The 13338-nt window shown below is 41.8% G+C and overlaps 1 protein-coding gene and 1 pseudogene across 1 annotated transcript; one reads left to right on the plus strand and one right to left on the minus strand.

Moving 5' to 3' along the window:
• Nucleotides 1-2827: 2827 nt before the first annotated feature.
• Nucleotides 2828-8502, minus strand: LOC143481530 (uncharacterized; annotated as a pseudogene).
• A 1961-nt stretch (nucleotides 8503-10463) lies between these two features.
• LOC143481532 (olfactory receptor 1E16-like) lies at nucleotides 10464-11457 on the plus strand. Its single transcript, XM_076979566.1, has one exon. The coding sequence runs from the start codon at nucleotides 10486-10488 to the stop codon at nucleotides 11455-11457; it is 972 nt and encodes a 323-aa protein (XP_076835681.1). The 5' UTR covers nucleotides 10464-10485.
• The last annotated feature ends 1881 nt before the right edge of the window (nucleotides 11458-13338 follow it).

The following is a 13338-nucleotide window of genomic DNA, read 5'->3' on the forward strand; positions in this document are numbered from 1 at the left end:
TCTGAGAGACATCTCCCCCGCCCACATAGTTCCATGGACACAAAGGCCAGTTACACTGCTGAAAAGCACTGAATTAAAGAATGTAGGAAAACTAAACTGATGATGATGAAACATGGGAGCAAAGATATGCCACCGAGATATGCATGTCTGCTGCCACTGAGTCTTCTTTGAGCAGGATTATCAAGGCCACTTTGAGGCCATTGCACAGGGGCAAGCCAACCAGTGCCAGACCCTAGAGAGTGAAATGAAATGAGCCATATTTTGTCAATTGTGATTTTTACACCCCAATCGAAATTTGTCCTCCGCTTTTAACCCATCTGTGCAGTCAGAACACACACACACACACTAGTGATTACTAGGGGGCTGTGGATCACACGTGCCCAGAGCGGTGGGCAGCCCTAGCCCAGCGCCCGGGGAGCAGTTGGGGTTAGGTGCCTTGCTCAAGGGCACCTCAGTCATGGCCTGTCTGGGAATCGAACCCACGACCCTCCAGTCACAAGACCAGGGCCATGACTGCCCTAAGTCTGCTGCAGCCTGCTTACAAACCAGCTGTGGTCCTGATCCATCTCACAAAGTTGACACCACAGGAGGTGGAGTACATGGCAGCTGCTGATGGCTAGCACAGGAGATCTGGGAAGTGCGTCTGTTTCCCAGTGATCTCAGGAGAAACCCAGTTCATGGCTCAGGAGCTGTCCACAGCATCACAGCTGGAGTATGATGCACAGAAAAAAAACGGTGACAGATGGTGACAGGTCTACTGTCATCTTCTGGTGAAATATAAAATAGTGGGCATATTATTGATTTTATGGCAGAGGCTATGGACTAGTGTTGTCAAAATAATCGATATATCGATACGTATCGATACTAAACATTCTGAAACGGTACAATACTCGTTTCTCCAAGTATCGATTCTTTTTACATAAAATGCGCTTTCGTTTGACCCACCCAAGCTGCTGTAATGCACAGAACAGTTTGTAATGCTAAAATGGCAGCTAAAGCAAACACAGTGTGTTCGCAGCTCGTCTTAATGAACAAGGAAAGCAGCAGAAGTGCTGTATGGAAATACATGGAAAACCGAAGGACACAAACAAGCCAGTTTGCAAGCGGTGCTTTCGGAACATTTCAACGAAGTGCGCTAAGGCCTGGTTTATACTTGACGGAGGGTCCGCGCAGCGAAAATGATGTAATCGCGGTGGCCTTGCGCGCTGTCGATTCATGAGGTGCCGCAGCGCAATGAACATGTTTGCAGGGTTCATACACCTTTACAAGGTGGAATTCAAGCACTTGTACATCACTTTCAAGGTCCATTTCAATATTTCCCAGCACGTTAAACTTAATTAAGTTAAATATTTATACAGAAATCGAAATAATTAGCTTTTTATCACATTATTTAATGGTGGTTTATTTTCAAAATGCCCAATCTTAACGTCTTCACGTTCTCTCATGTTTCGTCCTGGAATTACAAGAAGCTCGTATTTGTTAACGTAATACAAGAGAACTGTTCAGTCAGATAGATATTGGTTGTGAAATGAAGATACAAATGGAAGCATTTTCAAATACTTCAGCCTAAATTCCAGCACTTTTCAAACCTGAAACACAAAGCAACATTAAAATTCGTCAGATAAATGTTCCTTCCCCTGTTTTTGAGGGGTGTTTCTTTATATTACCACATATTGTTTCGGACAAGTGGTTCGCCCAGGGTCGCGAACCTGAAACACAAAGCAACATAAAAATTTGTCAGATAAATGTTCCTTCCCCTGTTTTTGAGGGGTGTTTCTTTATATTACCACATATTGTTTTGGACAAGCGGTTTGCGCAGGGTCGCGCGAGGTGTGCGGACTCGCGCGCTACGGTCACTCGCGAAAGTATAAGCCTAGCTTAACACAACGAATCTGGCCAAACACCTGAAGGACCGGCATGCAGATTTATACAAAGAATTCCAAGAGGTTGGTGATTATTCCCATTTCTAGTATTACTACAGCATACAATATTATGTGTCCGATTATGGTATCCTAGTAAATGTTTGTTATATTCTTGGTTTAAGTGCGACAGCATACAGGGAGAAAAAAAGAGTGATCGTACTACAACGAATCAATCATCTATGAATACTGAACTCTACTCTAATACTGAAGTTTTAGTTACTTAAAGACTTAAAGTTGTTTAAAGTATACTTAAAATACACTTTTTGCACTAGCCTTTTTTTACTTCTAAATGTGAATTCCATTTGAACTATTATTTATGTTCATTTATATTAACGTGCAATTTATTTTTCTGTTTTAATGTGGTAGGGACTACACCTTTTATTTATTTGACATTTGTGAAACAAAATACAATATTCATTTGTTTGTTTATAAAAAAAAAATTAAAAGGCTTTAAAACGGAAATGAGCACAGTATCTGACTTTGGTATCGAAAATGGTATTGAATTTCAATATTTTTTAAAGTTGTAATTCTTAGTATCGTGACAAGCCTACTACGGACTGGTGGAAATTTGAACACGTGCCACATTTGACATACATTACAGTAAAAAAAATTATTGGATGAGCAGAACAAATAAAATTTAAACAATTAAAGGAATAATGAGCTATGAAGAAACACTACTGAGTAAAAAGATTTATACATTCCATCTTTCTCTACACGAAGTTCTTGGACCAACTTAAACATGAAAGGTTGTATCTGATACAAACAGGTAATATGGTTATGGTTGTTTAATACATCTTCTGATGCAGACTCTTGGACACATCATCAGTGATAGTACCTGGGGTCACAGGGGGTTTCAGGTCTTTCAACTTCAGACCCCCTCACCCAGGCGACCCGACCGGGAGTGATCAGTTCCCGGCCTGTGTCCAAGAAGCACTCTTCCACGCCTTGTCCATCTGGATCCACAGCCATCGAGACGCTTTCTCAGTGGCCTCTGTTGCTGAACAGATGGCTCTCCTCCTCCGTGCCCCTGTGATGCCTAGGAGACTGTAGGCCCTGTAGAGTGACTTCCCTGCAAAGCCCCTTCCCCCAACCTCAATGGGTAGGCATCTTGCACTCCACCCCCTGTTGCGGCAGTCCTCCACAAGCTCAGCGTATTTCTCCCTCTTCTTCATATTGGCTTCCTCCATCCTCTCCTCCCAGGGCACTGTCAGCTCCATCATGATGACCTGCTTGGAGGACTCTGGCACCCTGAGCTGCCAGTCTTTTGCTGTTCCCAGGAGTCCTGTTTGGGCCTTTGGTTGGGGAGGAGGTTTTTCCCCAGCCTTCACAAATGGTATTCTGTGCCTCCATGGTTGCAATTGCTTGCTGCAGTCAATGGCACAGTGGATGGACTCAGCCACTGCCTTCAGCACCTGGTTCATGGCGCCAGCGATAGCGACCCTCTCCAAGAGCCTTCCGACAGCTACTGAGGATGTGCTCCAATGTTCCCCTACCCTGGCACATTGTACATGATGGAGCTTCCACCTTGCCCCACAGGAAGAGGTTTGACGGGCTTGGTAGGACATCGTAAACTGACTGTATGAGGAATTTTATGCGGAGCGGTTCAGCCTTCCACAACTCCGGCCATGAGATTTTCCTGTCCATGGCTTCCTCCCATCTAGTCCATGCACCCTACTGCCTTAGCCTCATCCACTGGCTTGCACGCTGATCTTCTACTCCAACCCGCACCTCAAGTTGGACCCGGTCCCGCCTTCCCTTGCCCCTAAGCCTGCCAAGGTGGGTTGTTGATACGGATCCCAGTCCCACAAGTCCCATAAACTCTTTGTGGAACAGCCGCGCTTCTGCCTGGTCCACCGCCTCTTGCACCCTCCAATTTCTGCCTGTCCTCAACCCCAATATCAGCTTGAGCGACCTTTGGGTCCTTCGATTCCCTGTACTGGAGAACCTCCCTTGCTCTGGTAACCATGAACTCCTCTGTGAGGCCTTTGATTGGTAGGGTCAGCTTGTTGTTGTTGCCGTAGAGGGCAATGCTGCTGAGACTCCAAGGGAGCCCCAGCCAGCGTTGGAGGTGGCTGCTGACCCTCTGCTTCCACGGTAGACATGGGAAATTCGTAGATCAGCAGTGACCATAGTATCCTGGGCAGGATGCCATGCTGGTACACCCATGCCTTGAACTTCCCCGGGAGACCAGATTTGTCCACTGAAGTTAGCCAGCCATCCAGTTGTATAGTGGTAGCCCTGATGGAAGCTGTATCTTTCAGGGAACAGTCAAAGATCTTCTCCAGGCTTTTCACAGGCTTCTCTGTGACTGATGGGATCTTAGAACCTCTTAGGAAGAAGCTGAACTGGTCGGTTACCTTCCCTCCCTTTAGGACCAGAGACCTGGATTTCTCCGGCTTGAATCGCATACGGGCCCAGGTGGTAAGCCTCTCCAAGCCCTGAAGGATCCATCTGCATCTTGGTACTGAAGTTGTTGTTACTGTCAGATCGTCCATGTATGCTCTGATGGGAGACTGACGGATCCCGGACTTGGTTGTGAGCTCTCTGCATTCCGGCTCAGCCGACTTGACCAGCATGTTCATGGCCAAGGCAAAGAGAATCACTGAAATGGTACATCCGGTGATGATCCCTTATTAATATATTATTAATGTTAATAATATTATATTATATTATATTATTGTTATATTATTATTATATGTTGTTATTATTAACATTAATAATATATTAATAAGGGATCATCACCGGATGTACCATTTCAGTGATTCTCTTTGCCTTGGCCATAAACATGCTAATGTATATATGTTATTAATATATACACAAATTACAATATGTAGAACTTACAAAGGGAGTAAGGGGATTAGAGAGAAAAATATTTTCTTAGATCATTAGATAATTAGATCCAGCTTACAAGGGACCTAATGACTAGACAGAAAATTGCAAAGAGGCAATAGCCTCTCTTGAAGTCATAGGTCATTAGGACTACTATTAAAGAGACAATAATGATCTCCCTTGGGAGCCTTTTGAAAAATGTGAAAAATATTAGTCTACTTGCTTTTTATCCTCTTAAACTCAATGCATACTACATGATTATTCAGTTACTACTGTGATAGCAAGATATGGGTTAACTAAATAAGTGGCAAATTACATTTGTAGGTAGGCATCAGAAAACCGATCATGTTTGGGATATATTATGTTAATGCACAGACATCTAGTCTATGCTTGTGTGTACATGAGAAATATGAAATATGTAAATTGTGTTGAATAAGACAACTGTTCTCTTAAAAGCATCTGACCAACCCACTTTAAAACAAGTGTTTGTGGAGACATTGAAATGGGGGAAAGGGTAACTCTTTGTTAAAATGTAGATGATGTAACGTCTGGTAAACATCCATGAAATTCTGGTAAGGCCATATGAATAGTCACACTTGTGCAGTGCCGAAGAGAGGAAAGAGTCTAACAAACATGTTTATTAAGGGTCATTACTTTGCCCAACATTCTCATTCCCAAGGAAGCAATTTAAAGTCACCATTGATGACCCTTGAGTACAATGCACACAAATTGAGCCCTCAGTGGACAGTGGCATGAGGAAAGAGGATGACTTCAGATTCACCATAATGACCTCCCTCAAGAATCCCTGATAAAGCAACAGTCTTAGAATGGTGTGTATATACAATCACATCTGTTATCATCTTTTAGGAAAATGAATATTATTTTTCCAGTGAACTCTGAAAATATATACATTATATAACTTCTTTGATGTTCAATTTGTTACTATAAGTGCGAGTCCTCTTGATAATGTCATTATAAAAATGTCCAGTCTAATGGACACTAAAGTAGTTCTCATGAAAAATAATTTTGTTTTGTGTGTGTTATGCCATTTAATTTTCAATTATTTGATTTCACTTTCTTAGTATTACACAGAATCCTTCTCTCTGTCTCTAAAGGTTTCGCTATACTTGGTCCACATGTATATTTGCAAGCATGCTACCAGTGGCTTTTAGCACAATAAGGTCAAGTGTGTGTGTGTGTGTGTGTGTGGACAGTTATGTGAGGACATTCATCTCTTCTGTCTGCTCCCATTAATATATAGGATCAGCTGGCTTAAAGACTACGTGTTCCAGCAGGCCATCAGGCTCCTGAATGTTGTTTCTGTCTGAAAATAATTTTCTCAATGTGAGGCTTACAGAAGAAAATACGAAGCCTTGGCCTCTTGTTCTCATTGACCTCCCCTTTTTTTCGCTATTAATTAAAATATTAAAATATTTAGGCTATATATGTTGCATTATAATATCAGCCAGTGTGTTGAAAACTGATGAAAATTCGTCCAAAGTGACATATTTATTACCTGATTGGGGATGTATATCCCTAAATACCTTTCCCTAATGACTTTTTTCTTTGTATACATGCTTCAGTAATTTTATAAAAAAGAACAGCATCTACCATTGCATTTCTTTGGCTTTTTGGCATAAATTACTTGGTGTTTAAAATGTTTTCATCTTTAAATATCCTGTATTCACATGTCTGCCATTGTAGAATTCTGAATGTTCTGAAGTCTGAATGTTACACACACACACACACACACACTGCACCTGTCCTGCTCCCAGTCACCTGATTCCTAATCCTGTGCACCTATGAGTAATTTGTTTTCCCCTCTGTTCAAGCTTGAAGACTTTCTGGTTTTGAAAATTAAACCCTGTTGCGAGCTTGAGAGTCAGTGCTGCCTTTGTGAAGAGATACTGCTGTTTTGTTTGTTTCCTTTTTTCACTCACTACTGTGCTTAGCTGTTGGATTGGAGAATCAAGACTCGCCTCTTGTGCTACCTTTTCTGTGCCTGTGCCTACCTGCCCTGGGCAGATTATGCCCAAAAGTCTCTCCAGATGCACATTCTGGTACATTCTGGTGTACCAACCTCCGCTGTACCCCTGAGATCGCCATTGGACCAGTTCCCTGTCCAGTCATGGTGCCAGCACATGAAACCTGTCTGGGAGGAGAGACACCAGAGACTGCACGCAGACCAGAGACATGGAGACACCTCACTATAAGCCCAGAAACAAAGTGTGGGTAACTACAAAAGATGTTCGGGTGGGGTCAACAGGAAAGGCACTGGTTCCTACACCATCATCATCTTCTGCCTTTCATCTTTCATGTGTATGCTCTGAAGCCTTGTGACAGCAATGCCACTGCTGGACCACCACCACCACCAATGGAATTTGAAGGGGTCTCACATATAAGGTGAGTGCCTGCTGAACTTGCAGAGGAGAAGGCAGCAGCAGTGCTTGGTGGATTAAGAACGGTTTGGTCCAGAAGAATGGAGGTGGATCCTGGAGTCCCAAATACTGGATTCTGATTGGTGGCCTCCACCCACGACAAACATTTGTCCAAACCAGCTCCTCGCCAACTGGGGAACCTCTGCATTTGGAGGCCAACAGGCTCCAACAGGAAGGGTTCTGTAGCAATGTCCTCGGCACCCGAAAGGAAGGGCACACCACACCTGCCCTGCTTCCGATCACAATTACTAATATGAACTCAGCCTGCAGGTTCGCTCTTTCAGTGTAGGGAATTGCTCCCTGCTATGGTCATGGCAGTTACTGCTACGACTTGTCATGAGAATTATTGTGGTTTCTATGCTTTGTGACTCATTGCTTCTTCACCTCTATGAAGAGAGACTGTTTTGTTTGTGTTCTTTTCTGCTCTTTCACCACTGTGCTTAGTTGCTGGAATGATGAATAAAGACTCTCCAACTGCACACGCCCAGCCTCCCATGTCAATCATGTCTATGTTTACTTTATCCATCTGCTCTTGTTTTCGATATCCACGTGTTCCATGTTTTCATTTTAGTTGTCATGCCTTATTGTTTGTAACTCCGCCCCTAGTCATGTGTGTCTGGTTTATTCCCCTTTTTAGCCAGTGTATATATACCCTGTTTTCAGCTTGTCCTCACTGGTTATTGTTTGTTTTACAGCCTCTGTGTTATGCTAATCGTTCATTTGTATTCAATCTGTTTAACTTAGTCTTCGCTGTGGTATGCTCTTCATGTTATTTTTGTCTCTGTCTCTGATTGTTCTCGTGTTATTACCCAGAACAGTACTAATGAATCTTCACATGAATTTGCCCTTAATAAATTTCACTCTACTCAGTGAATGCGTCTGCCTCGTTATCGCTGCATAGCCCAAGATATTTGAAGTCATCCACCTTTACGACCTCTACTCCTTGCATCCTCACCTTTCCACCTGCCTCCCTCTCATTCACACACATGTATTCCGTCTTGTCTCTGCTGACCTTCATTCCTGTCCAGTGCAAACCTCCATCACTCCATGTTCTCTTCCACCTGCTCTATACTCTCACCACAGATTATAATGTCATCTGTGAACATCATGGTCCACGGAGCCTCCTGCCTGACCTCATCTGTCAACCTGTCCATCACCATTGCACATAAGAAGGGGCTCAGAGCTGATCCCTGATGTCACCCTACCTTCACCTTGAAACCATTTGTCACTCCAACTGCACACCTCACCACTGTCTCACTATCCTCATACATGTCCTGTACCACCCTCACATACCTTTCAGCCACGCCTGACATCCTCATATAGTACCATACTATACAGTATGTCTGGGTAAATTACAATTTTATTTATACAGTAGAAATATAAGACATAAATTTTTATTATGGTTTGGATGGAATTAAGTTTGTGGATTGTGAGGGGAGTTGTTAAGTTCGCCTATCACCACAAAGGAACTTCGTTGAGCTTCTATGGGTTATTTGTCTGACCAAGGCCTTTCATCATTGACTTTTTCTGTTTGTCTGTGTCACCAGATCCAGGAAGACTTCCATTTGAGAATGACATTTCTCTGGAAACCTTGTGTACACAGATGGCATTTCTGTATTGAATTTTCTGTTAGTAAGTTTGGCTTGATTCAGCTATCTTGCATCAAGGACAGTTTAAATCTGCTCTTCTGATCTACAGAGTCGATATTGCCCACTTGTTCCAGACACCAGAAATGAAACAAAGTTAACATGACGGAGGCGACCAGTAGGGGGCCTGCCGTACCGTGACAGTCCCCCCCACCAAGCCGCACTCCCCTCCACCGGGTGTGCGGCACACAGTGGCAGCACACAAAACAAAGGGGCAGGAGGAAGTAGGGACCTGCTCCCTGCGGTCCTGGAGCTGCAACAAAAACATACACATAGGTTAGCTCCCCCTCACTGGGCCTTCAATAAGATGACAACCACGCCCCAGTCGGTCACAGGGCCATCGCACCCTAGCAGGCATCTGACCGCTGAGCCCCCCATGGTGTGCGGATGGAGAGCGATGGCTCCCCACTCGTCCGTGGTGACTGTGTGCGCATAGTGCCTCCCTGGGGCACGGCTACTCCACCCACTAACCGCTTCCGGCTACCTAGTAAGGTAGCTGGAAGCGGTTACCACCCCAGGCTCCTGGGGAGTCAACCCCTCCCGGGGCCGCTCATCGCAAGGTGGACTCCTCCACCCAACCCAGGAGCGCCAGAGACTAGTGCCCTGGGCCCCCATCAGGTCTGGGAAATCCGTCACAGGAACACCCCAGTCACCCCAAGCTCAAGGGGGAGACCTTCTCAGCAGGAGGTGACACCCTACCCTACACAACGCCCCAGGCATACCTTGCCTAATTAATAGGGCTCAGGGGCACGTACTGGCTCAGGAATCCCTCCAACTGGTCAAGGCCTCCTAACAAAGCTAAGCTAGGGGACCCCATAGCCCCCCCAAAAAAATTTTTTTAGGGGGCGGTCCCTCTGGGGAATTACACACAACAAATCATGCAACACACAAGGACAAAACAAACACGAAAAGACAGTAGGGGGCCCGCTGTATCGCGACAAAAGCAGTATCAACTTTATGTGTACATTTGGCATAACAACAGACTAATGGCTGAATAGCAGAGCACAAGGGACTGAGTGATGACACTGAAAAGCCTCCCTTTTTCCTGAGCCTTAAAAGTAAGATTGACAACTGAGAAATTCATAAATTCAGAAGTTCCTACTTTTTGTGTAATACACTGCTTCTCTCTGCTATATAAAGTCATTTTTTTAGCATTTTTTTAAATTAAATCAGTTACTGTATTAACAATGGTGTCATTTTAATATCAATTCAACTATGATCACTAATACAAATATTTTTTAGAGATTGAAAAGTCTTACATGACCTTTAATATGTTCAAGATAATGGAAATTTGCACCACATACTGGAAAGAATTGTAAAAATCATCTTGCAATGAATATATGTTGAATGCTACAGTCAGTGATAACTATAATAAAAGTGTTCAATGGAGGTTCATGATTAATAATCAGAATATCTAGCATTACTTCTGACAAAATTGGTCTTTTTACTTTTTGTATGTTTTCCTTAACCTCTGTTAAGGCTGTTCTGACCTTACATTGCATAAAATAGTTTGGTTTACCATATCAATGCCAATTTTTTTTACATGATATAATTTTTTTTAATTGAAAAGATTCGGTATGTGGATACATTAAGGTTCATGTATTTGCATTATCATTTCTTTCCTTGTTTGTAGAAAAGCTCCCAAGTACTATGGAAAATACATCAACGTTTACAACATTTACTCTGGATGGCTTTGTTGAAATGGACCAGAACAAACATTTGTACTTTGTAATTTTCCTATTTGTCTATGCCGCAGTTTTTCTCTTGAACATTCTTCTGCTTACAGTCATCTATACTGAAAGAAGCCTGCATGCTCCCATGTACATCTTTGTGAGCAATCTGTCATTTAATGGCATTTTTTTAAGCTCAAGTTTGATCCCTCATCTGTTATTTAATCTCACTACTCAGATACACAAGATTTCTTTGGCAGGTTGTCTGATACAAATATACTTTTTGCACACTTTCAACATAATCGAGTTAAATATACTGGCATTTATGGGCTATGACAGATACATTGCTATTTGTCACCCACTTCGCTATTCCATTATGATGACATCAAGAAAACTACAGATTTTTGTAGTTTTCATATGGATGCACCCTTTCACTTTGTTTCTCCTGTATGAGTCACTGACAATATGCTTAACCTTTTGCCATGGAAATATAAGTAAGACATACTGTGCAAATTTTGAACTCATTAAACTTTCTTGCAGAGACACCACAATCCATAGCATGATTGGGTTCATAACTATGTTTATTTTTATGTTTCCACAGATCTTAATGATTTTGCTTTCATATGCACAGATTTTGAGAGTGTGCCTATATTCTACCAAAGAATGTAAAACAAAAGCAATTCAAACTTGTACACCTCATCTTTTAACAGTCTTGAATTATTGCATAGGGATTTTCTTTGAGATTATACAAAGTCGTCTAAATATGAACTATTCGCCTTTTGATTTCCGAACTTTCATGTCTCTGTATTTTATGATATTTCCTCCTTTGTTGAACCCAGTTATTTATGGTATGTGTTGTCAGGTCATCAGGAAGCACATTTGGCGAGTTTTCTTCCATAGGAAGGTGATTTCAGGTGATTTTCAAGTAATCTTGCACTCTACCCATGCCTGACAATTATGTAATATCAGATTTGTGTTTATTATTTTCTGTCTTTCTAGTCATATTTTTGTCCAGGATTTTGCTGGTTTGTTTTTCTATTAACTACATACATTATGCACAATGGAAATTAATATCTCATTACTTGTGAAACACTGTTTAGACCTGCAGCTATAAGTTATGGCTTTAACCAACAATTTACATACACAAGTTTAATTATTTCTGTAGGTTTAATAAAGATATTCTTATTTGACATACACAGCATTTTATTAAACAAATGGTTAAATGATCAAGGTTTTGAGATAAAAATCACCAGAATAGTCCTCTTGAAAATAGTTAATATAGATGCTATTATTGGAAGTTAGATATTCCAGTTAACTGTAGCTTTTTCATGACTCAGGGTGAGGGTCCTACAATAAAGGGATATAGAACAGTTTACTGATTATTCTGGTGATTTAATCCTGTTAATATCCTGCTTGGTGCAAGTCTGGTTTTGCTCTAATCTCATGGCTGTGTGCACTGTGTGGTCCACAATAACATTGCCATCAATGCACCTGAGAATGAAACTGTATGTTATGGCTTTGACTTTATTGAAAATTAATTGAAATGACTTATATTCAGTAATGACCATAAAGTGTAAGCCACGTGGACACAGATTAAAATGCTTAAATGCCAAGATGACTGCATGTACTTCAATGTCTGTCTGGAAATAATATTGTTCCACCCCAATGAGACCAAATGAGCTTGCAGAGACAACATTGTGCTGACCTTTCTCTCTACATTAATAATACAGTTTAGCGTGCTTGTTCAGATCAATCAATGTACACGATTGAATGATTTATCAGTTGTGACAGAAATTATTGATTATATCATGTTTAGTTATTATAAGAGATCATTATGAACTTTATGACTAAGGACATGTCCATTCTGACTAAGCAGAAGGACTACAATAATGAAGTAGTGTGATTCAGTGTAACCATGTTTAGTTCATATTGTGCATGTGTGCTATACTGTGACCCAGGTCAGGGAGAGTGCTGAGGGTAAGAGCACTCTGTTAACTGGTAGTCACTAGGCTACTAGTCTTGGGTCATTTAGCTTTCTCTGTGTTCAACTGATACATCAGTTGCTTCTGCTAACTCTAGGGAAGTCCATATTAGGAGATACACATATTTGAGACAAAGTAGCCTGCATGTAGCATGTTTTGGAACATAGGCGTTTAAAATTGTATATAAGCAGGGGGACTGCCCCCCTGCCTTCAGAGTTGTCATGCTTGAATGAGACTCTCATGTCTGTGTCTGTCTTTGTCCTATTTATATATATTTATATTTTTGTAATAAATTAATCATTTAACCACATCTGAGTCCTCATCCATTTCCAGAAAATTTCCATGACACAGTTCAGCTGTGTTTTTCAGCTGACATGGAGGGTTGATGTTGTGGTCTCTAAGGCCATGGCCTGCACCTGTGGATCACAATTTCATTTAGGCTACATTCTAGCCACTCATGAACAGAATCCTCCAGCCTGTGTACATATGCAGCTGCACACCTAGATAACATCATAATCTTTAGTAATGATTGCCAGTGACATATGCAGAACTGGAGGGTTGACCTTAAGTCCTTCAGATGAGTTTGGCTCACTGTTAGGTGTGCCATTGGATGAGTGGACTTATAAGAGCTTTCCCCTGAAAAGAGCTTATTTCTGAAATGCTAAAAAGCAACATACATATTGCTGAAACATAAAACGAGAAAGCGAAGACTCGATTGTGATGGTTTCCTATTTAATTACACTGAGTATTGAACACAGCACTGTGCACTAGCCCCGCTTCCTCTGTACTTTCCCTATTTTCTAATCCAGTAAAGTGCTACACCTATAAACATTTCGATCAGGTGTATGCAC

Source organism: Brachyhypopomus gauderio, chromosome 18 (assembly GCF_052324685.1).
Source record: "Brachyhypopomus gauderio isolate BG-103 chromosome 18, BGAUD_0.2, whole genome shotgun sequence".
Taxonomy (NCBI): domain Eukaryota; kingdom Metazoa; phylum Chordata; class Actinopteri; order Gymnotiformes; family Hypopomidae; genus Brachyhypopomus; species Brachyhypopomus gauderio.

Coding starts and splice junctions, on each gene's coding strand:
- LOC143481532 (XM_076979566.1), top strand. CDS start 10,486: ATGGAAAATACATCAACGTTTACAACATTTACTCTGGATGGCTTTGTT.